This window comes from Trachypithecus francoisi, unplaced genomic scaffold, assembly GCF_009764315.1.
Source record: "Trachypithecus francoisi isolate TF-2019V2 unplaced genomic scaffold, Tfra_2.0 Lachesis_group16, whole genome shotgun sequence".
Taxonomy (NCBI): Eukaryota; Metazoa; Chordata; class Mammalia; order Primates; family Cercopithecidae; genus Trachypithecus; species Trachypithecus francoisi.
This window is the reverse complement of record NW_022681461.1, coordinates 64287726-64309760: the sequence shown is the minus strand read 5'-3', so window position 1 is coordinate 64309760 and position 22035 is coordinate 64287726. Positions and strand designations below refer to the sequence as shown.

The window sequence follows — 22035 nt, the reverse complement described above, 5'->3', positions numbered from 1 at the left end:
ACACACACCCCATAGCTGACCACGCATCTGCTTTCTGTCTCTTTGTTGTTTTATTGTTGTTGTTTCATTGCCTAGGCTGGATTGCTAGGCTGGAGTGCGGTGGCATGATCTCTGCTCACTGCAGCCTCAACTTCCTGGGCTCAAGTGATCCTCCCACCTCAGCCTCCTGAGTAGCTGGGACCACAGGCACATGCCATCACTCCTGGCTATTTTTGTATTTTTTGTAGATGGGGACTTGTGGTGATGCCCAGGCTGATCTTGAACTCCTGAACTCAATGGATTCCCCCCGCCTCAGCCTCCCAAAGTGTTGGGATGTTAGGCATGAGCCACCTCACCTGGCCTGCTTTCTGTCTCTCCGAAGATCCAGACCTGTGTTCATTCCAGCTGGCCCTGTGGCCTCATGCAAATTATTGCCCTTTGATTACTCCTCTGCATGAGAGGGATAATTCTACTTTCCCTGTAGGGGGTTGTTGAATTTCACTAATGTGCACAGTGTCTGACGCACCCGAGGAGCTGGGCACATGGGAGGCTGGTACGCAGGGCACAGGACATAACACAGATGCCCAGGCACGGTTGGCACAGGCCTAGCAAACATTTTAAAGCACTCACTCTGTGCCAGCTTCTAGGCTAAGCATCTTACATGCATTACCTACTTTAATCCTCGGTGAATGTGAATATCAGTTCCATTTTATAACTGAAGAAACAGGCACTGAGACGGGAAGTCACTTTTGCAGGCTCACATAGATGATAGTTGATAGGGCGGGGAGTCCATCCCAGAGCCTGCCTTCCCTAAATATCATCCTGTCCCCTTCCTGATGTGAATCATCAAGCAAGGGACAACACAATTCATAGATCCAGGACAAGGTTTATGGCACATACTTCTAAGGGGTAGGACCTGGTGTGATGGACTCACAGCCATCTCAGAGAGGGGATCTGGGAGATGGAATGAACACAGGTCTGGATCTTCAGAGAGACAGAAAGCAGGCCAGGCGAGGTGGCTCACGCCTATAATCCCAGCACTTTGGGAGACTGAGGCGGGGGGAATCCATTGAGTGCATGGTACAGTCTGTCACAAAACAGACATGACATGGTGCATGAAACATGACCCAGGGTGTAAGAGGCATGAGGTGCCACTACAAGGGAGACACACGGGACAAAGCAAGAGGAACGCAGGGCCTGGTAGGTGGCACAGTTACAGGGTATATGACACTGGGCATGACAAACTCTATGATGCAGAGACATGGTACCCAGGGTTTGAGACTTGAGCTATGGCAACTGGGCAGGCTCTCAGCCACTGTGGGACCCTTTGTCATTGGGGATCCTCCATTATGTTGGTGCCTGGGGCCCCAGCAAGCAATGGCAGGAACCAACTTTCTCCTCTTCACAAAGGCCTGTCTGGTTTTTTTTTTTTCCTCCCTCCTCCTCCCTGTCTCTTTGGATGCCAAAAAGTGGGAGTGCCCCAGAGGAGTGGTGGCCAGAGTAACCCCCCGCCATCCCACCAGCTCAGATGGGGTCAAGGCTTGGGGCCAAGCCTACGGCGCAGGAAGGGGTTGCCAGGCCCCCAGATTCCCTCTCTGAGATAGCTGTGAGCACCGGCATTGGCTGGGGCGAAAGCTGGGTAATTTTCCTTTAAGCTGTCTTCCTTCTGCTCCCCTCCCTGCCTGCTGGTGCTGGCTGTGAGCACGTCTGCATTCCAGAACTTAGGAGAGAGAGTGAGAACCTGCTGCTGTTAAAGTTGAAGAAGTAGATTGCTAATAGCTGCCATAGGAGGGGGTGGATGTGCTAGACAGGAGGCCGTGGATTGCAGGCTAACGTTTCTTGAGCCTCTTGGCACCTGGCACTCACAACCTCATCTTGTCTCATTTACACAAAGCCCCAGTAGCCCGATGAGGAGACAGGCCTAGAGAGGCAAAGAACTTACCCAAGGTCACACAGGGAGGCAGAGCCAAGGCTAGACCTTGGTCTCCCGGAGCAGGCAGATGAGATTGTATAGAGGTGATGGCACAGGGAATATTGTTGGGGGGTTAGTGGGCAGTGAGACTGCAAGGGCTTGTGGGCCCCAGATCATAGAGGACCGAACTCAAGAATCCTGACTTCTTTCTGTCTGCACTGAGGTCCATGGAAGGGATGATGCAATCTGTATGGGTGATGGGCCCAGTGCAGGGAGAGTTTAAGGGAGTGAGGGAGCTGATGTCATGATCCCAGGGAAAAGATGAGGACACCAAATCAGGACAGTGGCTGGAGTGTGGGAGTGAGAAGTAGGTGTAAAGTGGGGAGGAGGTGAGCTTGGTCTCTGCTCTGGTCTCAGCCTTTATGTACTGTCTCGGTGGGATGACTGTGGTTGCGTCCTGCCTCCAAGGGTATCCCAGAGGGTTCTAGAAGCTCCCACATGGACAGGGACTTGGAGGACAGTGCTGGTGATTGGGCAGGTGCCTGGAGAGAGGTGAGGCCTAAAGCACACCCGGGCACAGAAGGCAGCACCCACATGGGAGCCCAACTTCATGCCAGGGACTGTATTTTAGGTGCTGGATCTTGTTTAAATCTTCCAGTTGGCTATGATTATCCTGTAAGCTGGGGAAGGAAGAAAAGCATTCCAGTACTATACCTCTGTTTGGGTTAAAGGAGGGGAAAGTACTTTAAATAAAACCTATTAGAGTTAAAAGGATGAGTAGCCATAAAAATATCTTTGTATCTCTGATGGTTCTATTGTAGTCAAAAGTTTTAGATAAATTGTGAAGAATCTCTAAATCGTGCTATTTGGAGTTTCTCTTTTTTTAAAAAATACAAGTTATTATATATACTTAAGGTATATAACATGATGTTATGGAATACATATACATAGTAAAAAGGTTACTATAGTGAAGAAAAAACATACCCATCTCTGTTGGCATAGAAGTAATTGCGATTTTTGCCATTACTTTCAATGACAAAAACCATAATTATTTTTGCACTGACCTAATAAAATCTGCTCATTTAGCATGAATCCCAAAATACAGTACAACTTATTCCCTGTAGTCCTTGTGTTGCACGTTAGTGCTCTTTTTTATTTTGAAATTTTTATCTTTGTTATTTTTAATATATATAGAGACAGGGTCTCACTATGTTGCCCAGGTTGGTCTTGAACTCTGGGGCCCAAGCAATGGTCCCTCCTCAGCCTCCCAAAGTGCTGGGACTATAGGCACGAGCTCTCCAGACTTGTTCATTCCACATATCTGCTACCTTGTGCCCTCTGTATCCTCATTCGTGGATTCAGCCAACCACAGATCAGAAATTTTTTTAAAAAAAAGTAAAAAATAATAAACAACAGTAAAAATAATACAAATTTTAAAAACATTACAGTGTAACAACTATTTACATAGTTTATTGTTACATAGAAATTTACATTTGTATTTTTATGTAACAACTACAGTATAACAACTATGTAAATAGCAATTACATTGTATTAGGTTTTATAAGTAATCTAGAGAGATTAAAGTATAATACATGGGAAGATATATGTAGGTTATGTGCAAATACTGTATATAAAATATACCAATATATAAAATCCTATGCCATTTTATATATTGGTGTACAGCATCTGCAGATTTTGGTATCTGAGGGAGGTCCTGGAACCAACTGATCCCCTGTGGATAGGGAGGAACAGCTATTCTCTGATATATTTCCCCACTGGAGTTTTTTTTTTTTTTTTTGAGATGGAGTCTTGCTCTGTCGCCCAGGCTGGAGTGCAGTGGCACAATCATAACTTACTGTAGCCTCGACCTCCCAGGTTCAAGTGATCCTCCCACCTCAGCCTCCCCAGTAGCTAGGACTGCTGGTGTATGCCATCATGCCTGGCTAATTTTTAAATTTTTTGTAGAGACAGGGTCTCACTCTGTTTCCCAGGCTGTTCTCAAACCACTGGGTATAAGCCATCCTCCTGCCTTGGCCTCCCAAAGTTCTGGGATTACAGGCATGAGCCACCATGCTCAGCCAAGAGCCCTTGTTCTCTTGGGTGGGGCAGAACAGGCGAAGTCAGAGAGGAGGGGAGGGGTGTCATAAGGAGTCTCATGGAGGGGATTGGGTAACAAGGCTGGCTCAGTAGATGTTGGCTTGAGGCCCTCTCCTGAGATGCATTGCCATCCCTGGTACCAGCCTTGTTTGGAACCCTCCCTGTCTCCCTTGCTTTGGATGCAAAGACGCAGAGGTAGAGGGGTGGGCATGAGGTAGGTGTAGGGCAGGTATAGGGGCCAGTGAGCTATATGTGTGTATAGGGTCTGGACACATGCTGGGGGTTGTCTTTGGACTAGTTACGCTTGCTGAATACCTGCTGTGTGCCAAGCACAGTGCCAGGGGCTCCTTCAGTCCTACCAGACACCCCACCAGGTTGGAATCTTCACCCTGTTTTACAGAGGAGGAAATTGCAATGCCACAGAAGGTGCCACTGGCACAAGTTCCCTGGTGGTGGGGATTTGGGCTCTGTCCAGGTTCGTCCCTGTGCATTGCCTCAGATTCCTTAGGTTGGAAGGTCACTCGTCCTCACCCTGTGGGTCATTTTTGGTGTCTCCGGCCCACAGAGACTCTGCAGGCACGCCTGGGTCCCATTGTCTTTTCCCTCTTCCCTGCACCTGCCCCCTTTTGTCTTTCTCAGGGAGTTCTCCCTGCAGGGTGCCTTTGCAGGGCATGGTCCTTGGATCCCTCACATTTATGGTCTCATTTAATCCTCTCAACTAGCCTTCAAGAAAGGCACTTTGACCCCGATTTTCCACATCCAGACAATGGGCTCACACGTCTTGCCAGAGCCCAGCAAGGAGGAAATCTTGGCCGTAGTTGATATGGGAGGCTTGGGGAGAGAGAAGGGCTTTGTTTGGAGCCATCAGGAGGAGGGATGTGGTGCCATCATCTGATGTCCTGCATCATTCATTGTCCCCATCAGGAAGGTGGTTGGCCTGGGGAAGCTTCCAGCATTCTTGGTAGATCCCAGTGAAGGATGAATCTGATCCCTAGGCAGGCAGGAGGGGACCCTGGCCAGATGCACAAATTTGTTTGCTTTTCGCCGTGTGTCTTTTAGCATCCTTGAGTCCCAGGGCCTGAAGGGTTCTTAGACATGGGCCGATTTTCTTGCCACCTGCGTCCTCTCAACCACATCACCACTGGGCAGCTCATTATCTATCTGGAAAAGGGGAAGGAAACCAGCATTTGTCTTTCCATTTTTTTGTTTGTTTGTTTTTAAACTGTGTTGATATACACACAACATAAAGTTTGCCATTTAATAGGCCGGGTGTGGTGGTTCACACCTGTAATCCTAGCACTTTGGGAGTCCAAGGCAGGCAGATGACTTGAGGTTAGGAATTCGAGACCAGCCTGGCCAACATGGTAAAACCTTGCCTCTACTAAAAATACAAAAATTAGCTGGAAATCACTTGAACCTGGGAGGTAGAGGTTGCAGTGAGCCGAGATCACGCCCCTGCATTCCAGCAGCCTGGGCGACAGAGTGAGACCCCATCTTAAAAAAAAAAAAAAAAAAAAAAAAAGAAGGCATTTTTATTTTATTTTATTTTATTTTATTTTATTTTTTTTGAGGCGGAGTCTCGCTCTGTCGCCTGGACTGGAGTGCAGTGGCCGGATCTCAGCTCACTGCAAGCTCCGCCTTCCGGGTTTACGCCATTCTCCTGCCTCAGCCTCCCGAGGAGCTGGGACTACAGGCGCCCGCCACCTCGCCCGCTAGTTTTTGTATTTTTTTTAGTAGAGACGGGGTTTCACCGTGTTAGCCAGGATGGTCTCGATCTCCTGACCTCGGGATCTGCCCGTCTCGGCCTCCCAAAGTGCTGGGATTACAGGCTTGAGCCACCGCGCCCGGCCGAAGGCATTTTTAACCCTATCTTACACATAAGGAAACTGAGGCTCAGAGAGATAGAAACTTATCCAAGTCTCTCGTTTAACAATAAAAGCAGCCTCCTTTATATGTGCTTACTCTGTACCAAGCGCTGTGCTAAGCCCCAAATGTTCTTTACCTTATTAAATTCACACAACTACCCTCAGAAAAAGGTATTGTAATCCCTGTTTTATAGATGAGGAAACTGAGGCTCAGAGAGCCAGAGCGACTTGCTCAAAGCCACACTGCTAATAAGTGATAGACCAGGGACTTAAACTCAGGCATTTCTGGTGGGAGCTCTTTCCACAGTCACACACAGAAGGTTGCTCTCTGTGTTTTTCTCCCTCTTGGAAAGTCCTTCCACTGCAGAGCAGGAAGCTGCCTCCTGTGGCTTCTCCTGCTCATTCTGACTCCAGCTGGGGCATTGTAGACCCTGCCTTCCCCTGCAGCTCTGCAGAGTCTGTGTCTCTCCAAAGTCTTCTGCTGGTTCCATGGTCCCAGCATCTGCAGCCAGGCCTCCCTGTCTTGCTGCAGATTTGCGTTTGTGCCTGGGCTTCCCAGGGGTGGGTGGTGGGGTGCTGAAGGGGCCAGGACATAGTTATTTGCAGCCCTGGCTACTAAGCCACCACACCTCTCAGGGCCATTTGCTCCCCGAGAGCAGGGGAGACAGACTGCTGAAGTGGGTCCTAGCAAGAAGGGCCCAGAGCTCATACCCATGGCCAAATCTGGCTGCTTCCAGGGCATGGGGTCAGGGAGTGGCAGGGCCAGGCCCCTCCAGATGTCCAGCCCTGTCCCAGCACTAGGTGGGGTTGGCTCTGGAAGCTGGGAAAGGGCCATGGCTTTGGTCCCTGAGACAGTTGGTCTCCTGGAGTTGGCTTCAGCCAAGCCCCGCTGGCCACCTCCCCAGCAGCTGTCCACTCCCAGGATGGATTTGGCCAAAGCAGAAGCCCAGCCAGCCTCGACGGGGAGCACTGCTGTGTCATGGAGACCCAGGCCTCAGTTCTGGCCTGGTTTTTGAGAGAGCTGAGTTCTAGATCTACTCTGCCAGGCACTTGTTTGGCTTTGTGACCCTGAAAAGTCACCCTCTTGTTCTTGGTGTGATCATCTACAAAAGAGAAGACAGACTAATGACCACTGCTGCTAATAAGTCCTGCTCTGAACAACATACTCCAGCATTCTCACTCCTGTTTCCCCAAAAGTCCTGCAACTGGGCATCACTGTCCCTGTTTACAGATGAGTGACCTAAGGCTCAGAGAGGGAAGGTAACTTGCTCCACCTTACACAGCCCAGACCTGAACTCTAGCATCTCACTGTGAAATCTGTAACCTTTCTCCCGCACCCTCACATACTGAAGGCAGGCCTCTGTACAGAAACCAGGCTGCTCAGAAAGAAGAGTGCTTACTTTTGGGGAGCTCCTGTGCATCACATCCTGGGCTTCCTCACTGCTCCATGCTCTAGGTACCATTCTCCCCCTTTTATAGATGAGGAAACTGAGGTCTTGATTACAGGAGCTGAGTCCAGATTCGAAAACCTGTCCACAGAGCTTGCCAGAACTTGTCCAGGCCCTGTCCAGTTTCACTGGGTTTCATAACTGGCTTCTCTTGTTTACTGACCATTGTCCCAATTAGCAAAATCCCTGGCCGGAAGGGAGGGTGCTCCTGGGAGGACCAAGAGAACAGCAGTGAGCCAAAAAGCAAATAGACTCCAAGAGAGGGCTTTCCATGAGTGCCTGGCTGCCTGGAAAATCAAGAACAACAGTGTTTGGAGTAAAGAGAAAAGAACAGGGTGGTGTCTTCCAGGCCCAGCCAAGGCCTTTTTGTACACTGTGGAAGAGGCGGGGGAGGCCACCTCCTCTGGTCTCTGGTAGCTGTCCTGGGAGTCCCACAAGGTTACAGAGGGAAGGAGGGCCCAGAGCTGGTTGTGTTGTGGAGGTCCTGGGTCAACTACAGGGGAGAGACCCCAGGGGGACATGGGCATTACAGCCCCCATCCTGTGGCAGACACAGATAATCTGCCTACTGTGTACCTGGAGGTGGACCCGGGAACAGCTGAGATCGGAGGTCAAGGAGATCTCCGAGGTGCAGAGAAGCACAGAGACCAGGACGTGCTCATGTACTGAGTTGGTAGCAGAAGGACTGCCTCCAAATCAAAGAAACCATGCCAGACCTGAGTGCCACGTGGCTCAGAGTGCAGGTGCCACAACCAGTCCCGCAGTAAGTGGCCACAGCCTGGGGATCTTCCAGGCCTTTGGCCTGGGCACTCACATCAGGTGTGTGAAAGGCTAGAGGGCTTTCCCGGTATCATCTCCTGCCCTGGCCTGGGAAGTGTCGTGGGGACAGCAGCTGCCCCGGAGACTCCTGGCTGCCAGGTTTGACTCGGGCTTGATTGATATAGCCTGTCACCTGGAAAGGGCGCTGCTGCTCCCTGCCGGGGCCAGGTGGTGCTAGGAGCTCCTGCTTGGTCTCCGCACACAGAGCCTGGGCTGTGAAGCCAGTCAGACTTGTGTTTGAATCTCGGCAACACCTCTTTCTAGTTGAGTGACTTGAACCTCCCCGAGTCTCAGTTTCCCAGGCTGGGCCCAGAGGTGAGGTGGCATGCTGCTATCAGTGACTGCAGTGCCTCCTTCCTCAAGTCAGGGGCCGTGGACTGTCTGATCCAGAAGGGCCTGTAGAGGTGACCTGGTCCAATGTGTCCCTGAAGCTCAGAGACTTGTAGGTCCTGGATTTGGTTATACAACCAGTATCTGGGAGTGCTGGGACTAGGAAAGAGGCTTAGAGTCAGAGCATCAGGCCCTACCCTGTATTTTGCATACGAAGACACTGAAGCCCAGAAAGGTACAGTGACTTGCCCAAAGTCACCCAGGAAGTCAGTGGCAGAGCCAGCCCTAGCACTGGGGCCTCTTCCTTTCCACCTAGGGGCCCCTCTTTTGTACCTGAATTCCCCCATTCCCTTGAACTCATACATCTTCTTCCAGGCCGGAAGCAGAGTAAGACAGTGTTGCTCCCACCATGGTCTCCACTCATCAGTGCCCTGTAGCAAGAGCTCCAGGGTCTGTAGTGAGGGCTCCCAGAGGGCAAGGGTGGGGTCTGTTCACCAGCTCTCCCGTGCCAAGGGCCTGGGCTCCAGTGCTATATGGTGGGCAAAGCTGCAGGCCCTTCGTGATCATTAACGTGGTCGTTGGGCTGATGGTCAGTGGCCTCTGGGGCCAAGGTCAAGCCACAGCAGCCCCCCTATTAATCACCAACTATGCAGGTCAGAGTCACACTGCTCCGGAAGGGGCCACTCAGCTGGGCAGTTGCTGGCCCAGGTTCAGTCTGGGGGCTGGGCGGCTAAGAAAATTTCTTCCTACTTGTTTGAATTTTCCAAACTGTCTAATAAGCAGGCATCACTGTAAGCATATTTTAAAAGGGATTGTTTCTTATAAAACAAAGGGATTTGTGTTCTATAAAATAATAAAACTATATTGGATATATACTTGTAAAGTTTCAAACGCTACAGCAATGCTTTTTACAATTTTTTCAGCTAGTATATTGAGGTATAATTTACATATCATAATGATTCACTCACTAAGTATACATATAGTTCTATGAATTTTAGTAGATTTAATTGGTTGTATAATCTTCACCATAATCCACTGTTAGAATATTTTTATCACCCTGAAAAGTTCCCTCATGCCAACTGCAGTGATCTAGGCACTTCCTCCAGCCTCAGGCAGCCACAGCAATGTATGAGGATGAAATTCTTCTTCCCTTTCCAGCAAATGGCCTTAACAGTTTGGTGCTTACTCTCTGATTTTTTAAGAGTGTATGCAAAAACAGGCACCATTGTAAAAAGGGGAAGAGGAGCTATACTATAGCCATTATTGTGCAATTGCTTTCTGCACTTGGAGATCTCCCTGTGTTTACTGAGTGCCTACTATGTGCCAGGCACAATCAGATGTAGCTCATTCTTTTTTCACAGCTGCATAGTGTCCATTGTGTGGTGGCTCCATCATTTATTTAACCAGGACATTTGGGTCCTTTCCAGTTTTCTTCAAACAATGCTTCAGTGAACACTCTTGCACATATATTTTTGTGTTTGTTGGTAAGTAATTCTGTAGAAAGTGAAACTGTTGTTGCATTGTGTGTTTTGAGTTTGGACAAATTGCTATCTAGAGAGGTGAAACTGGTTTACGCTTCCATTAAGAGCCTATGGGAGCTGTGGATTTTTTTTATAATATCATCCTCCAAATGGCTACGGGGAAGGGAGAGCACTCTGAATTTAGGCCAGAGCTGGCCCACTGCAGGCTGGGCAGGCCCGGGCCTGGACTTGGAGCTCTGAGAACTCAGGTATCCCTCTGGGGCCCCCCACAGACACTGAGACAAGTTCAGACTCTTCAGTGTGGCACACAGGCCTTGGTGACCCCTGCTGCCCTCTGCAGCCTCCTCTCCTCTTGCTGCCTGTGTTTCCTACTGGACCCCGGGTAATTCACTGGATATGGTTATGTTTGCCTGCCCTTTGCCTATATGTCCCCTCCCCCTGGAATGTCTTTTCTTCTTAATCTCCATCCTCCCTGTCATTCAGGGCCTGGGTCACAAGTCCCTTTCTCCACAAAGCCTTCTTACAATCTCTCCAGCCTGAACTGGCTTCTCTGTGTTCCTTTAGCCTTTTATCTGAACCACATCCCCCCTTAGGTGGGAGCAAGTTGTGAGTGGGAGAGGGCAAACTTCAGCCTGATTAGATAGAGGCTGGACTTCCGGAAGAACTGGAGGGGGGGAAGGAGGACCATAGTTTCTGGGGAGGGGGTGGAGAACTCACATTTACCTAGCTACTGGCCAGGCTATTTTCATACCCTCAGACCGATTTAATCCTCAACTACTGTACTCATTTAGTAGATGAGAAGAATGAGACATTGAAAACATGCACAGTGGAGGTGGGAATGAAAGCCAGCTCTCCAACTCTCCAGTCCTCTTTCCTGTCACTGCATCAGGCTGCAGGGTGAAGGGGAGGTCTGGGATACAAAGAGAACTTAGAGGTGGAGCAGTTGAATTCTGCGCAGTGCTAGGAGGGAGGAGAGGGGTTGGAGGAGGTGGGAAGCAGTCCTTCAGTTTGGATAGCTCTTCCCCTAACCCAGTGACTCTAGTGGGAGGGTGGAGGGATGGGGATGGGAAGGGAGCCTGGGAGTGAGGAGGAAAAGCAAACTCTGTCTTCCCCCAGGGGAGTCAACGAACAGTACCTAAAATGGAAACCAAACAAAACAACTTCAAGAAGTAACAAGGGCTTGTTTAGAGACATGAAGGTAAACCCTGAACCATCAGCTAAAAGAGGTAGATAGCAGTGCTTGCCCCTGGGGAGAGGTAAATGGGAGGGAGAGGAAACAACTGTGTACAGACATGTGACTTTACATTTTGATCAAAATAAGACTTTTAAAACACAAACACTTTTTAAAAAGAAGGAAAGAAAGGCCATCTTGGGTAAAGTAGGAGGGGCTATCCCAGGAGCTGAGCGGTCTGCCCAGCTGAGTCCTGCTGGTTTCACCCCCCCAGGGGAGCTGGGTCCCCTGCCCTGCTGCAGTGCATGCTGCCTGGTGGGGGTTCTGCCCAGGCCCACTGCTGCCTGAGTTCAAATCCAGGCAGCACCATTTGCAAGCTGTGTGCAAGTTGCTTCCCTGCACTGTTCTACCCTCTGTAAAATGGGTTGGCAAGTGTACCATCTCTGAAAAGGATGTGCTGATGCGCCGGTGAAAAGCTTTCAAAAATTGTTAGTTCATGTTCTTTTTTTGCTGGAGATGTTAAGTGCGGAGAGGAGAGGGGGCTCGCGTGGGTCACAGGAGGCTCAGCTGGGCTCACCACGGTTCGTACCTGCGCCCATTTAGCGTGCACAGAGCTAGCGCCTGCTGTATGCCAAGCCCGGTGCTGGGTCTCCGCCCCGGATCTGGGGTGCAGGAGCTGCCGCGCCCTGTCGGGTCGATCCCGGTGGGAACCCAGATGTCTCCAAGATCCGAGACCGATCCCCGCCCCACGCCCTCCCTGCGGGGCGGTCCCCCGTTTGGGCGGGATGGGCGGGCGGCTACTTAAGGTCGGCGACCCGAGGCCGCTGCTGCCGACTGGGTCCCCTGCCGCTGTCGCCACCATGGCTCCGGATCGCCCCGCGCCCGCGCTACCCTGCGCACTGTTCCTGGCGCTGTGCGCGCTGTCGCTGCCCGTCCGCGCGGCCACTGCGTCGCAGGGGGCGTCCCAGGCGAGGGCGCCCCAGGGGCGGGTGCCCGAGGCGCGGGTGAGTGCCCGGGGGGGCCCGGGGCTCCCGGAGTAACTCTCTATTGTAAGTTCTTGCAGATACAGCGCTAGGAAAAGGGGAGTAATTCAGGTCTAGAATGGAAAAACTGTTTTGTTGCTTTGTAAGTATCTCTTGCTGCTTCCGGGGCTCTGGCTCGCAGATGAGGGTGGGAGCCTGGGGGCCCTGGCTGTTCCCTCCCAGGAAGCTAACCTCACCTTGGCCGGATTTCTTTTCCCCTGCCTCCTGATTTCTCCTTTTCCTTCTCTGATTTCTCCCCTCTGCCTCACGTCTCTCCTTGCCTCTTCTGATGTCTTCTTCCATTTCCGATTCCTTGTTCTCGTTTGATCTCTCTCCCTCTCCAATATTTCCTTCCTTGTACGACCTCACCTGTTTGCTTATGGTCATTACTATCATTTCTTCTCTCCTTTCTGCTGTCTTCCCTGCCCTGTCTGGTTTCGTGTTTTTCCACCCTTCTGCCTGAGTTCTTCTCCCCGCCTGGTTTCTCTGACTTCTCCCCTCTGATTTTTACTCTCACCAGATCTCTTCTCCGGCCAGAGGTGACCTGCGCCTGCTGATTTTTGTCCTTGACTCCAGCCTAACCCTCTTGTGCCCGCCCCGGCTCCAGCCCCAGTGCATGTCTAACAGCCTCCTCATTTTTAACCACCTCATCTCCAACAGCCTCCTGCAGACCCTGGTGCATCCTCTTCTCTTACAAGAAATGCAATTTGGGGGTGGGGTGTTGCGGGGCAGGAGGGAGGAGGCAGACAGCGCAGGAGGCCACTTGGGCTCAGCCATTTAGACCCTTCTTGGGGGTATGATGGGGATGGGTGCAGAGAGGAGAGGGGGCTCCCGTGGATCACAGGAGGCTCAGGTGGGCTCACCTCGGTTTGCGAGTGTACCCATTTAGCATGCACAGAGCTAGTGCCTGCTGTCTGCCAGGCCCGTGCTGGAAATCTTTCCACTTCCAAAGAGCAAAAGCAAACAGGCTGTGTGACCTTCGGTCAGTCCTTTCCCCTCTTTGAGCCTCAGTTTCTCTATCTGCAGTTTGGGGTTGGGTAATGAGCTCTCGGGGGGCCCTTTAGTTGTAAGAGCCATTGAAGATGCTGGAAGGGAGCAAGCTGAGGCCCTGGGGACCCTTAGATTTACTATTACCATCTGAGGGGTCTACCCGTAGTCCCAGAGCTTGTGATCTTGGAGCCCAGGGCAACCCCTGCTACGCTGTTTCCTAGCTGGAGGTCCCCGGCAGAGTCCCTTCACCTCTCTGTGCCTCGGTTATCACATCCAATTGGCAATAAGAAAAGAAGGGAGGCCGGGCGTGGTGGCTCACGCCTGTAATCCCAACACTTTGGGAGGTCGAGGCAGGTGGATCACCTGAGGTCAAGGAGTTCTAGACCAGCCTGACCAACATGGCGAAACCCCGTCTCTACTAAAAATACAAAATTAGCCAGATGTAGTAGCACGTGCCTGTAATCCCAGCTACTCAGGAGGCTGAGGCAGGAGAATTGCTTGAACCCGGGAGACAGAGGTTGCAGTGAGTTGAGATTGCACCATTGCACTCCAGCCCGGGCGACAGTGCGAGGCTCTGTCTCACAAAAAAAAAAAAAAAAAAAGAAAGAAAGAAAAGGAAAAGAAAAGAAGGGAGCAGGGAGGTAGAGCCCTCTGTATTCTCCATCACCAGAAAAAGCCAAACAGGCTAAGTAGGAGGGACAGATGCTGGCCAGGGCACAGAATTTGAAGCATAAAACTCTTGCCCTGTTTGTTGACTCGTTGAGACAGGGTGCTCAGAAGGGGATAGACTTGCCTGGGGCGTGGGGAGAGCAGGAGGCTCAAGTGAGATGCTCTTGGTGCTGGAAACCGCCCTCCCTCATGCCCGGGGCATTTCCCTGCCAGGACCCTGCCCCTGCTTAGGCTCTGCCCTGTCTCTTCCCAGCCCAACAGCATGGTGGTGGAACACCCCGAGTTCCTCAAGGCAGGGAAGGAGCCTGGCCTGCAGATCTGGCGTGTGGAGAAGTTCGATCTGGTACCCGTGCCCACCAACCTTTATGGAGACTTCTTCACGGGCGATGCTTACGTCATCCTGAAGACAGTGCAGCTGAGGAACGGGAATCTGCAGTACGACCTCCACTACTGGCTGGGTGAGGCTGGCCCTGCCCAGCCCCTGCCCCAGCGCCCCTTCTGAACAGTGCAGACCTTTGAGGCATGGTCCCTAGGAAGGGAACTGATTATTGAGTGCACCTAGTATGCGCTGGGCCCTTGACTGGTGGTTCGGGCCCTTAGACTCTAGAGCCAGCCTGGCCAAGTTCACACCCCCACTCTGCCCCTGACTCATGTTCTACCCTTTGGCAAGTCACTCAGTGTCCCTGTGGAGTGGACATGATGGTAGCTCTGCACTATCTCACAGGAATGTCATGAGGGTTAAACGCCTTACTGTGACACTCAGAACTGTGGGTGAATTGGAGACCCTCGGCCCCTCCACAACCTCCCTGGCCCAGCTCCAGGCACTCCCCAGTTTGCCCTTGAGTTAGGAGCCTGGAGTCCCTGCCACACCTCTGCTGTGGGATGCTATAAGTCCTGCCCCCTTGCTGAACCTCAGTTTCCTAATCTGTGAATTGAGCTGATGCTCTCAGTCCTGAGTTTACGCTCAGGAGGGCTGAGAATGAATGTAGGGGAATGTGACAGAGCTGGGAGGATGCTTAGAGAAAAATGAGTTCCATTGTCCCATTATACAGATGGGTTAACTGAGGCTCACAGAAGGCAAGGGCTTTCTCAGCTTCTACAGCTAAGTCAGGGCAGTGGTGGGGTTCTTCCTCCTCGTCCTCCTCTTCCCCAGGGGTCTGGGATACTTCTGGGAAACCAGGCTCATGCTATTCTGATGTCCCCTAGGCAATGAGTGCAGCCAGGATGAGAGCGGGGCGGCCGCCATCTTTACTGTGCAGCTGGATGACTACCTGAACGGCCGGGCTGTGCAGCACCGTGAGGTCCAGGGCTTCGAGTCGGCCACCTTCCTAGGCTACTTCAAGTCTGGCCTGAAATACAAGGTGGGTTGGGCCCCACCTTGCTTGAGCAGTAGGGACAGATGCACCAGTAACAGGGCTCACTCAGGCCCATCTATCTTTCGGCCTTGTGATGTGGGCAGACCGATCAGAGGTCATGCTTTGGAGTCAACCAATGTTGTGTTTAAATCCTGGCCTCTTTCTAGCTGTGTGAACTTGGACAAATCACACTGCCTTTCTGAGCCTCTGGTTCCTTATCTTAAAATGGGGAGAAGAAAATTCCCCGTAAGTTCATAGTGTTGTCTTCCTAGCCCCCAACAGTGAGGAGTGGGCCAGAGGTGGAAAGCTAGTTCTTCTTGCAGTCCCCAGGGGGCTTTGGCCTGGTCCTGTTCTGGTACCCCTTAATTCTTAGGGCCTTGTGAACAGAGGGCCCCGTGTTAGGTATTTAATAGGGCATTGTTGGTCACATCCCTCTTTCTGTTTACTAGAATCCCCTTTGAACTTGAACTCTTCGCAGTCTGGACCAAGACAGAGCTCTTTTCCCAAGCTCCTAGCCAAGTAGGGCAGAGCAAGGCCAAACTGGGAGCTCCATGAGACTGCACCCTAATATGCTGGTGACTTCCTGCAAGCCACTTGACCTCCTTGAGCCTCCCTTTCCTCTCTGGTTACCTGAGAGCCAGTTGTACCTGCCTTACAGGGCTGGGAGAGGATTTGGTGCAGGGGTGGCTGGGAAATGCCTTGCGTGGGGCTTGGCCATCTGGAAGGGCTCTGGGAACACTGTAGTTTTACAATGCTGAGGTTTTCCTTGGTCAGGACAGAGAGGGGGATCACAGGCTTTCACAGCCAGGTGGGCCTTAATGTCAGAGTCCAAATCTCATTTTACTGGGGGAGAAGGGGAACTGAGACACAGAAAGGCTTAAGCAATTGGCCTAGAGTCACACAGCAAATTGGTGCCAGACCAAGGACTAGAACCCAGACGTTCTGACTCTCAGCATTCTTTCCACTAAACCAACAAACCTCTAATGACCAGGGTCCTAGGGTAGGGTTCAAGCCTGTCTGTGCTGCTGATGTGCTGTGTGACCTTAGAGAAGTCACTGTTCCTCTCTGGACCTCAGCATCATCTGTGTCAATGGAGGGTGACCTTGTCTGCCCTGGTGAGGCACAAGAGATTGAATGATGGGAAAGCGTCATTGAGACTCAGATAGCAACGGGCAGGGTGTGTCCTGGGAACCACAGTCCAGGGCTGGGCAGGGCTGGGTTGGATTCCCTGGAGCCCCCTGTGTGCCAGTTTCCCTTTGCACTGAACTCCTCCTGCTAAGCTGTCCAGCTCTGCCTTCTTCCTGCAGTCCTTTCTGGGGCCTTGATACCTTGCGGAAGGAGAGGTAAGAAGTTTGGGAGCCGGGTCCCTGAGCTGGAGAAGGACCAGGTCTTTTTGCAACTTCTGGAGCAGGAAGTGGAAAGAGCACTTGCCCAGGAATCAGAAAGATTGGGATTGAGGTCGCAAGGCTACCTCCTGTAATTGCTGTGAGACTTTGGGCAAGTCGTGTATCTTTGGGTGGGTGTTATCAATCATCCTCCATTCATCATTCATTCAACAAATATTCACTGAGCCTCAGTAACAGCAGCACCGGCTTGTTGTTGCTACATTGTGGCAGACGTGATACTGGGAATGTAGGTTATCTCATTTCAACCTCACAACTGTCCTGGGAGGTAAGGAACTCCAATTCCATTTTACAGATGAGACTGGAGGCTCAGAGAGGTCACATAAGCTACATTCAAACCAGGGTTGTGTTCCCTTACCTCTGCCAGGCCACGTGATGGGTGCCAGGGTGCCCAAGTGAAGAAGGTGGGTCCCTGCCCTTGAGAGTGTCCCGAGGAGTTGGGGAGACTGGCAGGCTCACGAAGAGTCAATCCATTGCCTCCAGGTGGGATCCCAGGGAGTGCTCAGCTCTGAGAGGGGTTCAGGGATGAGATAGATGAGTAGGTGTTTGCTAATCTATCTTGTCTTAGTCACCGTTTCTTAGGGCATAACCTGATGGTCTAACATGGTTACAAATATGAGAGTTCTCATATACACAGGAAGGATGATTTTCCAGGTCAGACAATGTTGCAGAGCAGGTCATAGGCTGCCTGGATTTTTAGAAATAAACAAGGATGCTAAGAACCCTCACCGTGTATTAAGCCTTGACTACAAGATCTCATTTAATTCTCACTATAGCCTTTAGGGTGGATGGTAATGCTCCCATTTCATAGATGAGGAAGCTGAGGCTCAGAGGAGTAAACTAATGTGCCTAAGTTCACACAGCTGGTAAAAGGTGCGTATCATTGAACACTTATCTATTACTTTCTGTGTGTCAGGGACTCTTCTGCGTGCTTTACTCATTTAACTCATTTTACCCTAACAGGTAGGGTATCTGTTAGCACCATTTCATAAATGAGGCTACTAAGACACAGAGATGTTAAGCAACTTGTCCAAGGTCACACAGCTAGTAAGTGATTGGATTAGGGTGCAAACCCAAGTGTGAAGGGCCTAGCACAGACCTGGTTCAGAGTAGACATTTGAAGGCTCCCTGATCTTTGATCCTAGCTCGGATAAGGCCTGGGATCTACTTGGATAGCCAGGTTCCCTGACTCTTGATGATTTTCCAGGGTGTTCTTGGGGCCCAGATTTGGGGCTTCCATCCTGAAAGGCGCTGGCTCCTGGTGCGAATGGGAGGCCCAGGGCTGATCCTGTTTACCACCTTCTGCAAGTCCTCAGGCTGCCCCCGCACTTGGCAGGTCCAGGCCAAGGTTCTCGCCCCGGCGCCCTCATCAATTATAGATCCCTGAGGAGCAGGGCTTGTTACGCAAGACTTGTTCCTGTGAAAGCCTGTTCCTCTAAGCCAATTCTGTCCTCGGAGTGTGAGAAGGGGCAGGGAGGGGACAGCGAGCCACTAGAAAGGGCTGACTTGGGGCTTGGCCCTCTTGTTCTATGACCCCCAAATCCGTAGGTCGCTGCCCTGCAAGAGAGTTCAGAGTCCCTTGATTCCCGCCCCTCCTCCTCCCTCTCTCCAGACCGCCAGTTTTGGACTGAACCCTGGAGACCCCCTGGGGCTGGGTTATTTGAAACCCATTGTTCAGATGGAATCTGGGCTGTGCAGAGACCTAGGAGCCCTTGGACCTGAGGAACACAATTGGGAACCCACAGAATCACTGGAATCTTTCTGTCCTCCCTCCCTCCTATTCCTTAGATAAAGAGCTCTGAGTTTAGAAGGTAGAGGGGACCAAGCCTGATCAATTCATTTTTCTTTGTTTTAGAAACAGTTTAACTTTTGTTTTCATGTAAAGCTTTGCTTTTTTCCCCTTTCTTCTTACTACAAGAGTAATATAAGCTTATTGTAAAATGTCAAACATTACAGAAATATAGGTTCTAGAAAATAAAAGCCCCCCCAACATGATTCTACCTTTGGAGATATATAGCATATAGTGGCTAATTGCTTTCTCCCTGAACGTATATAGATAGACAGACACATATATATGTAATCACTTTAATTTGGAAAGTGGCTTTTAAAACAATTTATCCTATAGAATTTTGTTCAAAGAATTTGATGCCAATCTTGCCCACCTAATGATTAGACCATAGAAAGCAACAATGAGTGCTAAAGATTATAGTCAAAAACAGGAACAACTTCAAAAAACTTCTTTCCCCTGCCCTTGTAGATCCACTGATGTCTTCTAAGAGCTTGCTTTAATTTATTTTTGTTAATTAATCTTTCCAATTCTAATTTCCTAGAGCAGTAAAATTAGAGGAGTTAATAGGAAACTCATGGCTGCAATAATTCAACATCAAGAATTATTTTATAAGGCCGGGTGTGGTGGCTCACGCTTGTAATCCCAACACTTAGGGAGGCCGAGATGGGTGATCATTTGAGGTCAGGAGTTCGAGACCAGCTTGGCCAACATGGTGAAATCCTGTCTCTACTAAAAATACAAAAATTAGCAGGGCGTGGTGGCAGCTGCGTGTAGTCCCAGCTATTCAGGAGGCTGAGGCAGGAGAATCACTTGAATCCGGAAGGCAGAGGTTGCAGTGAGCCAAGATCGTGCCACGGCACTCCAGCCTGGGTGACAGAACGAGACTCTGTCTCAAAAAAAAAGAATTATTTTATAAGTAATTACAGAGAATTTTTAAGAAGTGAGATTTATGACATAAAGCAACCCTTTTCCTTTTAAAAAATAGGGTAAAAATTTTCATGACAAAAATGAAAGGCATACTTCAACAAGTAAAGTATTTAGAGGGGTACAATTTTTTTCTTTCCTCCCGCTTCCTTGTCTCCGAGGAATCAATAGAAACAGTTAGTGAGTCCTTCTAGCACCTTTTGGAAAAGGTTTGGACATCCACTCTCTCATTATGTCCAGTTGAATGAAGTCCCATGGTCAGGAGTTCCTAGGCTGACAGCTGAATGAGGCTGGGTCCCTGGCAGGGGGATCTTGGGGATAGAACCTAGCACTGCCGCCCAGCACTGGGCTCTGGACACAATGCTTAATCTCTTTGAATCTTGGTTTCCTCGCCTTTGAAGTGGGATAATTATTAATAGTTCCTGCTTCAAGGGCTTGTTGTCAGGACTTCATTGCATGCACTTAAAGCAGGTGCCCCAGCTTTGGCAAAGCTCCGTAAGTGGCAGCCACTGTGGTTGTTACAGGTAAGCACAGCTGAGTGCAGGTGAGCACCGGTTGTTGCATTTTCTTCCCTGGCTGCTCTTCCTCACTTGCTCCAGGCAGTCTTGGTTACATCGCTCTCAGAACCCCCCTGTTTTTCTGCGCTCCCACTGCATTGCCCTGACCTATGTCCTTTGCACTCTGCCTGGCTCTCCAAGCCCAGGCCTCATGGCCATCCAGCCCTCAGGCCCCCTCAGACCTGGTCCCTCAACCCAGAGTCCCAACTCACTCCTTCCTGATGATAGAAAAAGTTACTGTCTTGCTTCCCAGTTTTGGGCAGCAAATTCAGGAGAAGTCACAGTCTTAGCCCTTGCTCCGCACCGAGGTCAGTCATAGCGTGGCCAACCCACAGCTCCCTTGGAGGGGCTCTGGAAGCAGGGTGGAAAGACATGTTGTCAGCTCTGTGAGCACTGGCTGCCCTGCTAGGCCCAAGGGACTCTTGAAAGGCCTTAGCTGAGACCAAGAAGGGACACCAGGGGGTCCTCCAGCCACTGGCAACCCAAAAACATCCATTACTTGAAAGAGGGCTCTGAACAGTGGCTTGTTCCTGCCTCCCATCCTGGATGACTGAGTGATCTTTGCTCTAAGAAAACCTGATATTGGCTGGCACAGTGACTCATGCCTGTAATTCCAGCACTTTGGGAGGCCAAGGCGGGAGGATCACATGAGGCCAGGAGTTCAAGACCAGCCTGGCCAACATGGTGAAACTTGGTCTCTACAAAAAATACAAGAATTAGCTGGGCATGGTGATGCACATCTGTAATCACAGCTACTCGGGAGGCTGAGGCACAAGAATCGCTGGAACCCAGGAGGCGGAGGCTGCAGTGAATTGAGATTGCACCACTGCACTCCAGCCTGGGTGACAGAGCGAGACTCTGTCTCAAAAGAAAATAAAAAGAAAACTTGATATTGAGAGAAGAATGTGAATCTTACAGATTCAGACACGCCTAGGTTTGAATTCTAGCTCCACCACCTACCATCTGTATAATCTTGGGCAAGTCCCATCACCTGTGGGCCCCATTGTGCTCATCTGCGCAATGGAGCAATGATGCCTCCCTTGCAGGCGATGCGTGAAGAATGCCTGGCACAGTGGGCATCATCATTTCACAAACACATATATTGCTGACTACGGGAAGACACAGCAGGAGCCCAATATACATGGACTCCCTTTGTCCCTTGCCCTCCTCGAGTCTGTGTGGCTAGAATTAGACTTAGCATAGTGGACTGAGGGGCCCTGGATGGTGGCTGCATTGCTGGCCTGAGTGGAAGCCCTCTGCTTCCACCCCCACGTGTGGAGCAGGGAGACGAGCACCCGATTGGGAGGAGGAAACTAGGTTTCCGGCCTTGGCTTGGCCGCACACTTGCTGAGCGCCCTTGAGTAAGTCACTTCACTTCTCTGGACGTCAGTTTACCGTGGGTAAAGTGGGGTGCTGTAGAAGGACCTTTACAACTCTGATTTGACAACTCTGGGGCACGGAGCTGGGGACTGCTCACAGGAAAGCCCAGCTGACTTTCCTTGGCTTGCTCCTGAGTGAAGGCAGCTGTGACTGCAGCAGGGACGCTCTCCTGAATGTCCTGCTCTGGGATGCAGTAATGATTACAGAGGGTCAGGGAGCAGGAGCTTGTGTCTCCCCTTCAGAAAGGAGAGGCCTGGGGCTCGGAAAGGGCAGGTGACTTACCAAAAGCCATCCAGCATTGCTGTGGTGGGGCACCTGTCCCTTACCCTCAGCTGCTCTGAAGGCACCGTTGGGTGGGAGTTGCTGCGGTACCATAGGGGAAAGCAGAAGGGTGGCGTGGGCTGTAACAATCCAGGAAGACTTCCCAGAAGAGCCTTGAAGGATGAGAAAGGTTTGGATTAGTACCTCTCAAAGTGGCTTTTGCAGAATACTCAAGCTGGAGGCAGGATATGGTGAAGAAAAGTGGTTCTTGGGCTGGGTTCAGTGACTCACTCCTGTAATCCCAGCACCCAAAGATCGCTTGAGACCAGGAGTTCAAGACCAGCTTAAGCAGCATAGTGAGACCCCATGTCTACCATAGAAATAAAATAAAATAAATAAGCTGGGTGCAGTGGCTCATGCCTGTAGTCTTAACCACTGGAGAGGCTGAGATGGGAGGATCATTCAAGTCCTGGAGTTTGAGGTTACAGTGAGCTGTGATCACACCAGTGCACTCCAGCCTGGACAGAGTGAGACCCTGTTGAAAGGAAGGAAGAGAGAGAGAGAAAGGAAGGAAGGAAAGGAAA

At 50.7% G+C, this 22035-nt stretch overlaps 1 protein-coding gene across 7 annotated transcripts in view; it reads left to right on the top strand.

Moving 5' to 3' along the window:
* GSN (gelsolin) overlaps nucleotides 1-22035 on the top strand; it is a 65553-nt gene that overhangs the window by 20196 nt on the left and 23322 nt on the right. For 4 of the 7 annotated variants that reach the window (XM_033237593.1, XM_033237590.1, XM_033237595.1 and 1 more), the window contains 2 exons: nucleotides 14036-14240; nucleotides 14989-15143. In XM_033237593.1, the coding sequence (XP_033093484.1) occupies nucleotides 14045-14240; nucleotides 14989-15143 (351 nt within the window). In that variant the 5' untranslated portion in view covers nucleotides 14036-14044. Of the gene's footprint in view, nucleotides 1-9893; nucleotides 9934-11891; nucleotides 12106-12155; nucleotides 12227-14035; nucleotides 14241-14988; nucleotides 15144-22035 lie in introns of those variants that run through there. The other 3 variants (XM_033237592.1, XM_033237594.1, XM_033237589.1) reach the window with 3 other exon arrangements.